This window comes from Epinephelus lanceolatus, chromosome 2, assembly GCF_041903045.1.
Source record: "Epinephelus lanceolatus isolate andai-2023 chromosome 2, ASM4190304v1, whole genome shotgun sequence".
NCBI classification, from domain to species: domain Eukaryota; kingdom Metazoa; phylum Chordata; class Actinopteri; order Perciformes; family Serranidae; genus Epinephelus; species Epinephelus lanceolatus.
The window spans coordinates 42,551,582-42,569,040 of NC_135735.1; the positions used below are offsets into that span (position 1 = coordinate 42,551,582).

Here is a 17,459-nt window from a genome sequence, read left to right on the forward strand (position 1 = left end):
GTTAAACCTGCGATAATATCCATGACGAATTTAGGCCAGCATGCTGTATATTATCTCCAGAGGTTGTTTCAGTTGTTTATAAAAGTGCATGGCTAAAACGCCCCTTGTAGACATCTAATGGGCTGTATTGAGACTTCTGGTATTTTGTCAACTCGATTTATTTATACACAGCAAAAACTGGAAAAATTCTCACAGTATAATCCAATCCAACACCACACTATCACAGTTACACAAAGGTGTAAGTACTGGGCTGTCAGACTGTCGTTTGACTGCACTGCAGTTTTCTGGTCACTCTGTGAATGGTACAAAAAGAACAAATGGATCCGAGAGGTTTCTGGTTTTAATTGCATCATCAGAGTTACAAGATTAAAAATAAACACATAATATTTTGCATGTTGCTTCATGACTGACAAACAAAATCTCAAAATGTATATGTTTCCATGAATATATAAATTGGAGACCCAACACCCTGTCCAGGTTTCTCATAGTCAGTACATATTACCAAGCCTATCCAGCTATCTGGAAAATATGACTAAATAAAACCTGAAACCTTCTCAAATGTATGAGGCATGGCTGAATGTAAAACTGTCAGTTCTGGATATGCAGGAAGGTTTCTCACATAACTCAGTAAACCTGAAGGGTATTGGTAAAAAAAAAAACAAAAAAACTGGACTTCTTGTTAGTTGAAGTTTATGCCACTCAGAGTAAATATGATCAGGTTCATACAAACCTGGTTTAAACAATCTCAATAGCTTCACATGTAGACTACAACAGACCTGAGATGTAAAACAGTTAAAATCAATGAAAGCCAGAGATGTTCCCAGCATCTACAGCTATATTTAAAATAATTTGCATTAGATTGTTTTAGCTCAAGTTTGACATTTCACATGTCATAGTGTAAATAATAAAATTATTAATTCAATTTAGCTGCTTCAGTTTCAGCCTGTTTTGGGTTACACCTGTGCTTTTGCTGCTATGTCAAGTAAAATAAATAAATAAGTAAATAAAAAAAGGCATATTGCAATTCAAGCAATTTAGCTCACTCTTACGAATGGGCAGGTGTAAAAAGAATTAAGTTGATTGTTTTTTTTCCATAGCTGGTGATACAAGTAGTGAAGGAGGGAGCCATTGCTTCCTTCTCATTTCTGTTGGGAGCTGAACATGTACAGCACTGATCTGGCACTTGTGATAAAATGGTGACGGGTAAAGACAAAGGTTTTGAGCTGAAGTGCAATCCAGCATTTCAGTTTGCTGCAAATCTGAGAGCAAGGCGGATAAAACAGGGTCATTTTTCAAACTGTAGGAGCAAGTAAAAACTGACTTTGCGGAAGTAGATCTCTAACCAGAAAAGTGAAGAAAAAAAACATTACCACTGAACCCTTACAGGTAAAAACATAAAGTGTATTTGTTTTTAAAACTATAAAATGTAGCTTAAGTGCTCTGTGAAGGCTCCAAGCATAACTGATATTGATACATTCTTACTTATAAACATACTGTAAAGACATTAAGCACTCATGTGGTGGATAAAATATTGTATTTCAATGTTGTTGGCAGAATCTATTTATAAGAGGTTACTTTTACAGCACCAGTTATCATTATAATATATACTGCCTCGTCAGTCAACCTGCTGTCTCAGGCAGGGCTTTTTCTGTAAACCTTGATCCCTGAATTTCAGTGTAGACATTGTTTTTGTACTTTATTATATTGTAGCTGGGCACAGATGCCTCTATTTCTTACCTCTGAATAAAAGACAAATCCTTAATTTAAACTGAAAGTCCAATCTTGTTTGAGGGGGTAATTACTGTTTCTAATGAAAAGATACAATTTACTGCAGACAAATCGACAAATTTCAAGGATTTGTACCTAAAATTAAAATAATTTTACGGACAACCTTGTACTTTAAAAATTAAAAATACTGTCTTCATATTTTAAAAAATTTAAACAAGAGGAGCAGCATTTGTCGTCTACAGTACACACTCAGTAAAAGTGCAATATTTCAGTTGCAACTGAAGTTGATCAAGTTTTGGACTCCATGGCTCAGGCTACAACTGCATACTGGCTTTCAGTTCCTCCAGGATGTCAATACCACTGCTCCAGATGATGACTTTAGCTCTTAGAAAAGCGTTATCTTTCTGTTTCTCCAGTTTGGCCAGCAGTTTTTCCAGAGCGTACCCCCTCCTGGGCATCACAACATCATGCCCTCTCAGACAGGTTGAAGGACAGAGATCATTCCCACCATCCCCTGCGTAAAATATCCGCTCGTACTCCACGCCGCCATCCGCCTGCTCTGACAGGTACAGCTCCAGGACCTTTTTCTTACAGAGGTTTACAGGGCAACGCTTGCAATCGTGAGAGTGGTGGTGCAGCACCTCCATGTACCCAAGGTCACTGACCTTAGCCGGGTTGCTGAAAACCTGATCGACAGCTGCCTGGAATCCAGACACTTGGAGGATCCAGTCTATGAACATGGTGTTGGAGTCAGAGATGATAATGCAGTCGATGGTGCTTTTGTGCTCCGATATGAACGTCAGCAGGTCTGACATTCCAGGTGTGAAGGGGATGCTCTCCATCACACTGCGGACCCTGTCGGGGCTGACCTGCTGGTCTCCTGAATGGACAGATGGAAAAAAGAGGAGAAGTAGAAGCAGGAATAAAACCTTGATGTACAAATATTTGGAGCAGCTTTTGGGATGTGTAAATGAATGACTTGCCAAACAGGATAATGAATTCTTACCTATGTAGTTCATCACTCTGCCCATGAACTCAGTCCAGTGGCCTTTTCTGTAGGTATTCTTCACAGAGTCAGGAAGAGTCTGATCTGGAAGACATCTGGGAAGAGAGAGAACCAAAAAGATCCACAGTGGATTTAAGTCAAATATCATACATCATATTTCATACGTGGTCCTTTACTGTAAAATGATCCTATCAGTGTGGTATGTTGATCTAGTGGTATCAAACAGTCTTGTGGTAGGCTAGTATTCCTATAGACTTCTAAACATTTTGCACCAGTAAAACTATACCCTGTTTCAGTTTTGTAATGCACTGTAGTGATCAATGCATTGATTCAATCAGATTATTATTTACCTGACCACCCAGGTGTCACTGTTGTCGTCGACCACAGTGTGGTCAAAATCAAACACCATCAGAGTCTTCTTCATTTTTCACCTGGAAAAAAGACATCACTGTTTAAAATATAGAAAAAATACACAGCAAGACCTAGAGTAAGAAGACAGTTATTATTATGATGTAATATTCTTGCTAGATAAAATTGTATTACGCATGTTTGCTCAGTCTAGTCGGGATATCAGGGTTTGGATAGTACAAAACATTATCTACTTGTGGCTGCTCTGTCTGTTAGACTCAGACAGCTTATCTTTTATCAGCACGAACCGTGTCTGACCACAATAAACTGCACCGACCAGCTGCTGTATATCAATAAATAATCTTCTCTGTATGCCGATTGTACCACAACAACCCAATTAATCCTCACATGTATTAATTTATGTTCTTATAACTGTAAAGGCTAAGTTTTGACTCACAAAGTTTAAAATGGCTGATTTTTCTAAGAGGTCTTGTGTACCCACGTCTCCTTCCAAGTGAACAGGCTAGCAGCCAGGCTAATCCCTCCATTCAAATTCTGCTCCAACAGTTCAGATCAGGCTCAGCGGAGAATAACACAGATTACAGGGATTTCTGTACTAGACTACTCCCTGGGTTCATACATATAAAATACTCTATATTAGGTTAAATTATGATCATCGGTAAACTCACCTCAGCTCACTGACAGTCCACCGCTCTGTCTTCCTGCTCGTCCTGTTCTGTGAAGATGTGAATTAGTTCTGTGCTCATTACCGCCCCCTGCTGGTGAAGAGCTTCATTGGCGAGTCTTCTATAATAACTACTGTAACAATCACATCATTACAGCAACAGTCGGTCCTGTAACATTTGTGTATTTTGTGTTGATGTTTTGTATTTTTCTGATTTGTTTTATGTGTATGGATTTGGGATGCTTTTCTTCCTGTGTGCATGTACTTACTGATGCATTTTCTTTTCAACATTTTAATTAAAAAGACAGACAGGTGGTGGTGTTGCAAATTATCGTTTCGCTGCAAACACTGATCGCATCTGATTCTTGTGCATAAATGTATTTTTCTAATGCTACTGTGTTCATATCAAATAAACTAAACTAGACTAAGGGACTGTTCTTTACCTATCAGAGAACAGAGGTAGCAGGGGTGTGACTTTGTTTTTTTTGTTGTTTTTTACTTTCCCTTAAGCTACAAATATTTCTCCTAGAGCCTCCTTGAGTAACTCGGGGGAAATGCATGGTCCTTCCTCCACCATAAATTTAGTTATTAGATTTTTAAAACATACCCTTTGATGTTACAAAATTAAAAGTAGAAGATGAAATCTTGGAGTTGAAAAAAGCCTCTGTTTTTCACTGCCGTGCATGCTGGCTAGTTCATGCAAACAGTTTATTTGTGATTTTAAATGAGACATAGAATAAAGTGACTTTGATGAACTATCACTATTTTAAACTCAGATGTGATTATGTTTTATTGTTGTTGTTTTGTTTGTTTTTGGTTTCTCACTGTAGAAATTGTGTAGCGATTTTTTTAATAAAGCATGCCCTCCAAATGGCCTAAGACGAAATAAAAAACACAAGTCCCTCCCCAGTGCTTAAAAATATTTGACATGCCTCCACCCTTTTGCACGCCCCCCCCCCCCCCCCCCCACCCCTTTTATAGGTAACAAACTATCCCTAAGCTAAACTAACCTAACGTCCCACATAAACACATACATCGAAACATTATACTACTTAAAATATTACTATTTTCCCTAAATTCTTAAATTTTCTCATTTTTAGTGTATCCTATAGGGTTTGTAATTGCAAATTTTGTAATATTATTGCCAAAATGTGTCCTTTACACCTGCTGCAGTGTCAGGAGAGACCACACGGTGGCAGCAGCACACAACTTCAACTACACAAAAGCAAACAGAGAAGAAGAAAACCTGTCGGTGTAGTTCCTGGTTGTGTAAAGTGGAGAGCCAGCCTCTGTTCAGGTTGTTGTTTTTCTCATCGTTACTAAGCCAAACGGTTGTTTTATTTCGACCAATATGTTTAAAAGTTTCGGGTCGTGGTTGGGGTTTGAGAACCAGCCGTACACGAAGACGTCGGACGAGAAAGAAAACGTGAGTGTGGAGCAGGAAGAAAAGGTGGTGGAGGCACAAAACGAGGTAAACAAACAGCAGCCAGCTGATCAGGATGGAGAACCAGAGGTGAACCAAGAAAACTCTGAACACGGCAAAGGACTTGGAGGTGAGACCCAACTGCGTTTACTGTATTACTGCTGCATTTGGTGAATAGCTGTATTGAATCTCAAGCTAGGTCATTAGCTAAATTGCTTCGCAGAGGCTCGAGGAATTAGCTGCCATAGCCATCGTGCTATTAGTTATTTTTATTTTATTTTTTGAGTTTTGTTATTTGTTGTCCAGTGACAAGAGGATGTGTGACTGCAGGACGAGCTGCCATCTGATATGTCTAGTGTTGTTGTAGCAATGCTTATAGTAACAGTCTCACAATATAATGCTGGTGCCAACCATCTTTTCATCTTCCTCCCCCCTCTGAAGAATACATCTTCAGCTTTGCCTCCAGTGCCACCAAGAAGATCTCTGAGTCAGTGGTAGAGACAGCTCAGACCATCAAGAAGACTGTGGAAGAAGGGAAAATCGACGGCATCATAGATAAGGTGTGTTGCCATTGTTGCTCGTCTGACAAGTTCAGCAGCATTTAGAGGCCGACTTCTGGTTGATGTGTGAAACACTAGTCCTTTCCTCTGTTTAATGTGTATCTGTGTGTTTGTGTCACACTGTGCATTTGCAGACATTCCTAGGAGACTTCCAAAAGGAGCAAGAGAAGTTCGTCCAAGAGAAGAAGGCGAAAAAATCAGGTAAACAAGAATCTTCTTTATGATAAATAAACAAATACTTTCTAAATAATGTGTCTCAAACATGCAAAGAAAAATGATGAAGCAATTATTTTGACAGATAATGCAATGCAGCATGTATCAGGATATCAGTGGGAATTTTTGCGTTTAATTTTTTTGGAGAATTTGTTGGCTGATGCATCTGTATAACGCCCCAGTGCTTCATTTATAATGGTATGCTGTAGCACATTTTTCCTTTGACATATATTTATCACATATTCCTATATCAATCTGGATATTAAACTTGGCCATTTTGTGATTTTGGTAATATTTGGACAAATTGTTCAGTCCTACGACAAATGCATTTTTATTCTGTGAAAGACATGACAAACTAGCTTCCAATGAAGTTACATACCTTGCACATCGTGGTCTGTTTTTGGAAACACTACTGAGGATTTCTAGGCCTTGATGAGAAATTCAACAGTGGGAAAGTGACAGTAATATAGTAACTAAAAGTAAAGTGAACCCCGAAGTCACTTTTTCTCAAAAGGGTGAGGCCAAAGCTAAATCCAACAGAAACACACTGTACAGTAAGCAGAGTATTACTACAGCTTTATGGGCTTGATGAGGACTTGTAGTTTTCATAACTACTTAAAGTTTTTAACGAAATGTAATGAGTCACTCAAACTCAATTTGTGAAGCACCTTATATGCAGTTTAGTGGGGAGGTCACAATTTTAATTCTAAATAGAAAATTGATCGAAATGAGCTTTTGATTTAGAGTCAAAAATCAAAAACAGGATATGCAATTCTCTCAGTATTCCTGCCGACTTGTGCATGTACGAAGAAAAATACACTTCAAAGACTACACAGCATAGCTGTCTGGTAGTCTGCAGCTCCAGTTGTCGAGACACTTTGGCCATTTCTGGAGCCAGAGATGACAGAGAAACAACAGACCTGGAAAATCCTCCTGCTTCCCAATGAGTAGATACCACTGCAGCTGCAGCAGCTACATGACCCGCCCACCATACCTACACATCAGTCAGCAATCAGCCCCCTTTGCCCTCCTGGCCTAGAAGCAGAAGCCATGGCGAAAATGCTAAGTTAGTGATGAGCTAGCTATGAAGTATTATGTTATGAGAGAGGTGGTTAATGTTATGGAAGGGTTAATGGTAAGGATTACAACTCATTACTCATAAAGTGAATCATCTTTTCATGCATTATGAATTACAAAGTCGGTCATTGCTATGTTTGGCCTCATATTTATTCACCACAGTGTCACATTGTAGCAGGGTTGGTGGGTTTGCCTTGTACTTGTGGTGAGCATTTTTATTGCAACGTGTTAGGTACGCTACAAGTAGTATGTGTCTGAAGCTATACAAATCTCCTTCCTGAAATCACAGGTGTGGTCATATTTTTCCCTCCCTATGAATTATGTAAACAAACATGTTGTTCACAAAAAAAAACTCAGATTGAAGGTGAGGTTATGCACAGGTACAAAACACCACCTCAATCAACACGACAAATTTGGTAAGGCATATTCATAGGCATCATGAACAAATAGACTTGAGTGGGAAAAGAACATGAACACAGGCAACGCCCATCCTGGCACCACGATGATCTGGTGGCTTTGCAGGTGAACATACTCAAGCTGTTCTGAAATCTAGCTGCTCTTCTTTTTGTTTTGCATTTGTTTCCAGTTGACTGGTGAAAGAAGTTATTGTTATTACATTTTAAGTTAATTATTTAAATTTGATCATATTTTCTAAGTGTGGTACATTCCAAAAAAATTATCGGGGGTTATATCACACTTGATACCATGTATTCTATATTTTTAAAGAAGAAATCAAAAAATGTAAATGACAGTTGTCAGGGCAAAAAGCCAATAATCTGTCGATCTTAACAAATCAAGACTCCTCTAGCTGTCAGTGCTGAAAAATAATAATTGATTTGAACATTGAATCAAATCAAAAGTCAAATGGAATCATGGATTTGGAGAATGGGACATGTCATGAAGATCTTTAACTGAATCCTGAAGTGTACGAGAAGCCAATGTAAGTGAGCTAGAATGAGGGTGATACAGGCTACTGTCATTGTTTAGTGTTTGTTAAAAGCCTGGTTGCCACATTCTGAACCAAGTGGAATCAGGCAATTGCAGACTTGTTTAAACAAGAAAATAAGGAGTTACAGTAATCCAGGTAGGAAGAGATAAAGGCATGGAAGATTCCATCTACGATACCCTTTGGCAACACTGAACTGATTTGGGCAATATTTCTGAGATGCAAAATATAAAACTGGACCACTTTCTCAATGTGATGGTCAAAATTCAGGTTTTGATCAAACACAAATTTCTTGCAGATGGTTTTACATTTCCTACAAAATGACTGAGATATGGTCTAATACTCTTTGAAACAATGACCAAGATTTAAGTGACATCCACTCTTTGATACCAGTAAGGCAACAATGTAGAGTATCCAGATTTTTGAGATAGTCAGGCTTAAATTATACATTAAGTTGAGTGTCATCTGCAAAACAATTGTAAGCAACACTCTTAAACTAACAAATAAGAAGGGGGAGCATATACAAACTGAACAAGATGGGACCAAGGATTGAACCTTGTGGAACCCCACACAACACAGAGACAAAATCATCAGTAGTCAGCCTGATCTCTCTGTAAGGCACGTTATCAGTCACTCCTTATTTTGTCTGTATATAATAAATTGAGTTGTCTTAACATTGTAATGTATTAAAATAAAGGGTGATTTTACCTTTTTAAAATGTCAAAATGAATTCAAATTGCGATCTTGCAGGACTGCATTGATGGAAACTGTGTTAATCTTTATGTTTATGTTCTGTCAGTGAGAGCAGCAGACTCACATTATCAGCTTCTATTACCACACATCCAGGTGTGTGCATGGGTGTAACTGAGTGATAAGACTCGTGACTGAGTGATGAAATACCTCTCTGAAGCCTACTTGTGTCTAATGGTGTTGTGTACTTTGTGTCACAGCTCAACTGAATGTGTGTGTGTGTTTGCTGATGTTTGTGTCTAGAAGCGGCAGTGCCTCCCTGGGTCGGTTACAATGAGGAGGAGACAATCCAGCAGCAGATCCTTGCTCTGTCAGCTGTAAGCAAATACACTACATAAATGTGTTGACATGTCTGTCTCTTTATCTCTGAATTATTTAGCCCCTTTTGTACAAACTGAGCTCTTTGGCTGCTGATTCCAGGACAAGAGGAATTTCTTGCGAGACCCTCCCGCTGGTGTTCAGTTTAACTTCGACATGGAGCAGATGTATCCTCTAGCTGCAGTGATGCTGGAGGAAGACCAGCTCCTCAACCGCATGCGCTTTGACCTGGTTCCTAAACAGTCAGTAGTCTTTTGTATTTTACTTGATGTCCCTGTTTCTGCCAGGATGTTAACAGGACACAATTACCTGTGGAATCAACATTCAAGTGATGTTATAAAATGGATGTATGATGTGTTTGACAGGGTGAAGGAGGAGGTTTTCTGGAGGAATTATTTCTACCGGGTGTCTCTGATCAAGCAGTCCGCTCAGCTCACAGCACTGGCAGCCCAGCAGCAGCAGAAGGAGGGTGAGGACAGAGGGGCCAATGTTTCACCTGAGGACGTCGTCTTAACAGGTCAGATTTTCATCCAAGGGACCATGTCACCTGCTTTTCACATCAACAGGGGCCACTGCCAGAGCTGCTTCTGCTTCTTATAGAACTATCCTGTGTACTTCGCAAGCCTCTCCCAGCTCACTCTATACTCAGAATAGGAATGTTCGAAAGTTAAACTGAACTTCAAACTTGTCAACTGGTCTTAATAAGGTAAGAAAACAGTCCAAACTGAGCACATGGTTAAATATTCAGAAACAAATACATATCAACAACAAAAATCATATTTTAAATCATATTCTAGATGCTACATTGCCCATTGACTTACAAACTATGACTCATCTAATAAAAGTTAAGAAATAATTGATGAAAAAATTACTTATCTCTGCTCAAAATACACACATTCATGTGGTAACCTCCATGTATGAGTGTGCGTGCAAATCAACACACCCATACGCATATATGCCCAGGTTTCTCAGGATCTCCCATGCGCCCAGCTAATGACAAGCCAAAGCACCTCCAATGTTCTGCCTAGTATGAAGGCCTTTAGCTGGTGCAAGTTTGTGAGGGCTCGGACATACTTTCTGCTGACCCCTGCAGACAAAGGCCAACGAGGGCCAACGGGGTGGGACACACCGCAAATACCAGGGCGACATACACACACCAGTGTCACAATGACGGAAGGCTGACCGTCAGCTGTGTGAGTGCCTTTAGACGAGATAAAGGTGGTCAGTGATTGAGCGCCAATTTCAGAACAGACTAAACAAAGCACTTCACAATTGAGGACAAAATGAAAGGAAGATTTAAACAGGGTAAAAAGATGATGTGTTTTCAATAAAAGAATAAGTCAATCACACACAAATCAATCAGTTCATCATCAGTGAAATGTGTTTTATTCTTATTTCCTCTCTTGCCTTATTTACCCTAGACTTGCTCTAGAAAAAAACATGTATGCATGGTTTTAGTGCGTACATGTCATTTAAGAATCTGGCCCCAGGTGTATTCTCTTTCCACTCCTTAGTTACATAACTTGGGCATGCATTTATAAAGACTAAGACGGTAAGAGAGAATAATCTTTTTTGTCACCTTATGTGTCTATGATTTGTGAATAAGCTAATACACCACATACACTGTTTGATTTATCATCAGGAACAGCTCATTGATATCTGCCTTGGGTTCTATTGGGAAAGTTTCTTGTCCTCTTGCGAAAGCAGTTTGAGATCTGATCGGAGGTCTGGAGGCAAAAGACCTTACAGTTGAAGTTGTGGTATGACTGTGCTCTGTAGATGGAGGTCATGGTGTAGGATCAGAGGCCAATAATGCTAAAAATGATGTTAGGAGGGTTGAAGTCTTCAGTTCAGTGTGTCATCGCTGTGCATGACACACCTACTACCCTTAACCACAGACAGGGCTGTGATTTTAGAGGAAAACCACGAGTTTAGCAAGCATCACAATTTGTTTTGCATATGGAAAACTAATAGCACTGTGTTCTTTTTCGTAGACAATGTCAGACCAAAAACTCCACCAGTTTCCATCAGTGACATACAGGAGGTAAGAGCACTAAAATAAAGATGGGTGTGTATGCATAGCTTAATATTTTAACAATCATTCTGAAACTTGGGAGAGAATTGCAGTCAGTTTCTTTTTCTGTCCTGTCTGTGTGACTTTTAGCCACCTCACGAGGAAGAGGAGGAGATGTCAACGAGTCCCGGAGTGTCCGAGTTTGTGAGTGACGCTTTCGACCCAACCGCCATCAACCACGAGGACCTGAGGAAAGAGATGGAGCAGCTGGTGCTGGATAAGAAGGAGAGCGTCCCCTCTCCTGATGGTTAGCTTTATGACAGTTTTTACTGATTCTTCAGCTAAGTGTTTTCTCCTAGTTGCTCACATCCCAAGTATTTACTGTACTTATTCAGCCAATTTAGATGTTAGTAGACAACATTCGGTGATTGCATCAAGTAAAATTGTGGAGTAAGTAACTGTCTTGCTCATAATCTTCCTGTGACATTCAGATGAGTCAGCAGACTGGGAAAAGGAGCTGCAGCAGGAGCTTCAGGAGTACGAGGTGGTCTCTGAGTCCGACAACAAAGATGACCAATGGGATCAAGAGATCGAGAAGATGCTCCAGGCTGCCGACAGCTAGACAACCACAGCGTGTCCGTCTCCTGTTCGGTGATGTGGCCCAGAATGGAGAAACAGTGACCAGTGATGCACAAGGGGATGAACTTCCACAGTCTCCGCCCACCCAACTGTGATTACTATCTTGTAAACATTCCCCTGTTCCTAATGAAGGTGTAGGTCCAATTAAAGCAAGAGTGTGACACCTCTGCTGTCATCACTGGGTATGTTCAGGTGTATTAGTAAAGCACTACTTCATTGCTCCTTTCTAAAGTACTCTTATCTACTTGTTCTCCCTTATGCTGTCTCTTTTTGACAAGGAAAAGCCACCAGAGGGCGCTCCAGTACAACTGCAGTGAATTTTACAACAAAGGGGCCTGTTTGAAATGACATGAAATTTAATCTGTGTTTCCACTGCTGCTTTTTGGTGGGTTGTACAATAAAGTCTTAGTATAGTAAAAGTACGGTAAAGTTAAATGTAAAGTAACATTTATGTAAATAAAGATAATTCTAACACTATACTTCAAATTGCATTTCCTTTTCATTACATCTGTTTCTCATTTTACATTTTGCTTTTTGACAAACTCCTATGTGCAGGTCTGCTTCGCTTTGTTTCTCTACAGCTGAAATACTGGGTCAGTTTTAACCCAATCTGGGTCCGTCATGATACCCAAACTAGCAGTGGTCAACCCAGTGCTGGGCAGGCTTTACCCAGTACCCATGGGTATAAAAACCACTGGGTCACCAATCACACCCAAAACAATGGTTTGTTTTGACCCAGGGTTGCTATTTTTACTCTGTGTAAGGTTGTTTTTACCAGCCAGGACAACATCGCGAAGATTGGTGTTGTTTTGTTTTCACCTTTTGCGTGTTTGTTTGTGTGTTTGGCATCATGGCAAAATGTGGTCCCGGTGACACCCATTGTTGCGCAAGCTACCACAGAAGCTGTTTTGAGCACTTTTCCAAGTGTTTAGATGTCTGTCTGTCACTGGACAGATTTTGTCAACACAATAGTGCAGCAACAGTGCAAGATGCAGTCACAAAACTTCACAGATTTATAGTTTAGATCACAATGAAGACACAATGATTTGTTTTAGGTTGTGGATCACTATATTATGGTTGAAATGATTCTGCTGCAGTGGTCTCTAGCTGACCTTTATATTGTGTCATCAATTAAACCAAAAAAGAGTCATTTTTTGACCCATGTGTAGTGTTATTTTATCAATTCCATTGGGAAATGAAAAAATAAAATCTCCATCTTTATATTTTTGCTTCTTTTTTCAGGGGTTGTTATTTGTACCCATTATATATATATATATTATTAGGTCATCAATTAACAAAAAAATGTATATTTTCATAAACACTTTTGGTGTTCTGTTAAGACAAACAAGCTTATTACAAGTCAACGTTAAAATTGCCACCAATATACTACATGGCATTCAAAACTGCAAAGGACAACTTGTTACAGCATGTTAAAAAACAGTCATAACATTCAGTATGAAGACATAATAATTCTTCACCCTCAGCAATTCAGCCAAACTTTGATTATTTCCAAAACATGTATGTGTAATGCATCTAAAACTTTGCCTTCTATCATGCTTGGCTGATTAAATGTTCAAGAGGCTCTAGAATTTAACTGTGCATAACTTGTCCCTCTGTGCATTTTCTACTCATTGATGAGTTGTTCCCTACACATTTCAAGCTGATACAGTAAGATCATTCTGAGTGTTGGGGTTGTCCTCAAGAGGCTTCCTGAACTCTATCAAACATCTCGAGTCTTTAGAAGCAAATCTTCCAAGCTCATTTTCTGGAAATCCAAATCATGTACTTATGTACAGTACTTGAGTATGTGTACTTAGTTACATTATAAATAAATGTATATATGAATAAATACATCTGTATACATGAATGAATCAAATAGAATCTATGTGCAAAAGTGAACAAACAGATCTTTTTGAACAACTCTTTAAAGTGTCAGGTAGGTTCTGGGTTAGCCTGTCAAACGTCCGAGTGCTCATGAATCCCCGACTTTTCCCATTCGCCCACTCACTGTCATTGCAGGGTACTGCTCAGCTGCCTGCTATGGTAGGTGAATAGGAAACGATTGAATCAGACTCAAGTCGAGACCTCCACAAGCCAATGGTGCATACATGTGCTCCTCTGATGGTTGTTCAACTTTGTATTCATGAGCTTTGAGTTGTAATGTAGAAAGACAGATGCTACAAAGAAGGTGTGTTGTTTTTTATTGATCAGAGCGTTTAAACAAAGCGTTGATCACAAAGAGTAAAAGACACTTATCAGGTCAACCATAGAATATGATCTGGAACGACAGATCGTTGTTCAGTGACATTTCTGTAGCATCATATTGAGCTCACATAGCCCACCTACAGACAAGTGGGATGCCGAATAAATGCATTAAAATTAATATGAATGTTAACTTATAAACAATGACTGGTAATGCATTGAAGAGAAGTTTTGTGGCGTGGGCTGCACTAGCTGTCAGAGAGACTGACATCATATTTACATTTGTATCAACTCAAAGGAACCGATACTGTGAAAAGAATCAGTCCACCTACCACTAGCATAATCCCCATCTCTATCCCACTTTATTTCCTGTCAGCTCTCTGACCAGCTGCCATGGAGATAGTAAAAGTTCTTCTTCCTTTCAGGTCATGGCAGTCTCTTTAGCTTCAGTACTGTTGCCTTAACTTAAGATTGGAAAGAAGCACTGTATGCCCTTTCAAGTGGATGACCATTCAAGACAGGGTTGTATTCTGTGTGACCTGAACACTGAATATGGTTCTCCATAGACAATACTATTCTAGTTGTCAGCAAGGTGGAGCTGAGGGCACAGTGCAGAGGGGGGCGAGAAGGAAGCCAGGCAAGAGAGTGAGTCAGTAAGCGTGGAATGATGGAAAGGAGGCCTGGATGTTTTGGTAGTAGAAAGTCTGTAATCAACAAACACATAGCTGCGTTTGTGCCAACCAGACTGCCAGACGAGTCTCTGCATGCTCCATACGTTTCTTTGTAGGAGTGGTAGAGACAGATGGTACGCTGTCTGGAGTGTCAACACGACTACTGCCACCACAATTAGATACTCAAATGAATTGGAGAATAAATACTCATTTGCAACTGGCAATCAATACAAGGATCAATATGCTAATGTCTGCTGTGCTTTCTCTCTTCGTCTTAGCTTTCAGGTGTGTGTCCAGGCATATAATGTGGAAAACAGACAGCTCAATGAATAATACCTCATGCAGCACGGCGTGTTCTCTCTTTGTTGTGTGTCTCTTTCTCATATACACGTCACCTCTATCCCAGCATGACAGTCAGGGTCTACCAGCTGGTATCAGGCAGGACACACAGTTGTCACCATGGTGACAAAGCCCAGCAAATGAGGACCCATGTGTGTGGTTTATTGCTTGTGTGTGCTGTTGATTTAACAATCTTTTAATAATGCATAAAGGCAGGCCGGTGGGTATGTGCTTCTGTGTGTGTGTGTGTGTGTGTGTGTGTGTGTGTGTGTGCCCGATATAGCCTTCAGGTTTCTTGTCTGTATACCAGACAAAGAGACTAAAGAGAATAAACGGAGATGAAAGACAATTGTGTTGATAAAAACACATCACTAAGCGGGTTTCATGTGTGCCATGTGATGTGCTATGAGGCACAAATCCTCCTTAACTACCCAACCAGTTGTTTTCAAATTTAGTATTTGACAACAATGGTCTATACAGCACTCTTTATAGCCTGTCAGGATACAAAAGAGAAGGAATGTTCTTAAAACTGGGGAGTTATAAAGAAAAGCAAGGATGTAAAGGACAGAACATAGAGTGGGGGGGATACAAGGTGCTAGACTGAGAGGAATGAGGGCTAAAACAAAGGGTAGAGAGGACAAGGAAGGAGGTAAGGCAGCAGAAAAGGAGCTGAATTGCTCAGACCACCTCCCTCTCACACCACAACCTCATTTAAAATCTTTTGTTACCAGTAGCCCCGCAAGCTGTGCAGAGAGGAATTTCAGCACCCTTTGTTATATTTTTCATAATACCAGGTGAAAAACTGTACTCCTATTATAGATAGAGAACAATTACATGTAAAAAGAGATGTCAGAAATAATGTAAATGTACGGAAGTTGTATAATTCCCAGATGGAACTACTGTAAACTATAGGGTTACTGTTCAGGGTAACATTTGCTTTTCTGCTAGTTAGAGAAAAGAAAAGTGTGCACCAAACCATGGACAAACATAATGACTATGGAAGACCTAACAAAGCATAAAATAATATACAGAACAAAAGACGTGACTGAAGATTGTAAAAAGGGATGGGGGTACAGTCAGTGTTACAGTGCATAAGCTGGTTTGAATAAATGGGTTTCGAGAAGGGATTTGAAGAATGTTAGAAGGGGGCAGAGAGTGGGAGGGGGTGTACTGCTGGAGAGGGTCAGTCTGGGGTGGGGGCTAGCTATTGGAGGGCTTCGAAGGTGAGCAAAAGGTTTTTGTCGTCAATTCGATACTGAATGGGGAAGTTGGATGAGAATGAGGGTGATGTGGTTGGATGATTAGGTGCGGGTAATGGTCTGGGCATCAGAGTTTTGAATTGTATTGACATCTGAATGCCTACCTTTGAAATTTAAGCACTACTAAATACTTAATGTTGACATTTACATGTATGGCATTTAAATGTTTTACTTTGAAAATAATCTATCTGAATTCACAAAGTTTGAATCCCCTGTCAGGGTGAGGGTTTCAATAAGGGATTATGATTTCAATTTTTTATTTATTTATTTTTTTTGGACTGCACCTATCTTCAAAATCAGCCGTCACCTGTGAATTTTTGTGAGCCAGGAGCATAAAGTGAGGGGCCAATGGCCCCTTTCCTGCTTTCCATCTCCGTACCTCTCTCCCCTTGCTCGGGCCACGCTCATCTTCAAACTTGGCATTCCTTTTGATCTCTACTACCCACCGGTGAAATTTTGTGACTCTTTGGCCTAGTCTGCATGAGCACGGGTATTTTTAAAACCGAACTTTTTTAGCCTCCAGTTTTTAAAAAATCTGTGTCCATATGAGCTGTGTAATAAAAATACCTCTGTCCACATGACACCGCAAATTCCACTATCAAGCAATGTAATACACATGCCAAAGCAGTAGGTGGCGATATAACTCCTAACTGTAAGCCCATTGTAGCCAATCAGAAGGCAGTAAAACGTCATTACCGGAAAAACAACAACAAGCGTACTATTATGCAGCAGGAGCAGTCTCCGTAATAGCACACTCCTGCGCCTCTGTTGCTGGATGTGGTTGAGTAGCGTTAGTTGTATGATACAGCCACAAAGTGCTGATATGCTGCCAAATAGCAGCAGTATTTCGTTTAGGTCCATCCTCAAATCGTCTCTCGCACACACTGGATAGGGTAATAACACAGCTGTTTTCTGTTTACGTCGCACACTGTGACATCATACATTGGAGACGAGACAAAATAACTGCGGTTATCCTGTCCACACATGACTGCTGACACCAGACTTTCCCAAAAGTTCACCTTGGACTCCGGTTACAAATAACTCCAGTTACAGGGGCCCAAAATTGCGGTTATGTGTGGATGAAAGGCCAAACCGTGAGCAAAGAGTCATGGTTTTATAAATACTCGTGTTGGTGTGGACAGCCCCTATCTTGCACAGTTATTCAATTATTGCATTGACAGAATCTGTCCACAGACAGACACAGTCAGTCAGACAGACAAATAAACACCTTGCAAAATACTTAAAATGGTTTCTGTGGTAGTTTCTGCAGGAACTGTCCAT

At 40.0% G+C, this 17,459-nt stretch overlaps 2 protein-coding genes across 2 annotated transcripts; one reads left to right on the top strand and one right to left on the bottom strand.

Annotated features, from left to right (window-relative positions):
• Window positions 1–322: 322 nt before the first annotated feature.
• phospho2 (phosphatase, orphan 2) lies at window positions 323–3,842 on the bottom strand. Its single transcript, XM_033646085.2, has 4 exons — window positions 3,772–3,842; window positions 3,085–3,165; window positions 2,735–2,829; window positions 323–2,608 (listed from the first exon to the last, which is right to left on the bottom strand). The coding sequence occupies exons 2-4, from the start codon at window positions 3,156–3,158 to the stop codon at window positions 2,043–2,045; spliced, it is 735 nt and encodes a 244-aa protein (XP_033501976.1). The 5' UTR covers window positions 3,159–3,165; window positions 3,772–3,842; the 3' UTR covers window positions 323–2,042.
• Window positions 3,843–5,007: 1,165 nt separating this feature from the next.
• On the top strand, window positions 5,008–12,186 carry LOC117256818 (synapse-associated protein 1-like). The gene is made up of 9 exons (XM_033626555.2): window positions 5,008–5,320; window positions 5,632–5,750; window positions 5,885–5,951; window positions 8,980–9,053; window positions 9,157–9,296; window positions 9,420–9,571; window positions 11,049–11,098; window positions 11,219–11,375; window positions 11,560–12,186. Exons 1-9 carry the CDS (start codon window positions 5,119–5,121, stop codon window positions 11,688–11,690), a joined length of 1,092 nt encoding a protein of 363 aa, XP_033482446.1. The 5' UTR covers window positions 5,008–5,118; the 3' UTR covers window positions 11,691–12,186.
• Window positions 12,187–17,459: the final 5,273 nt, after the last annotated feature.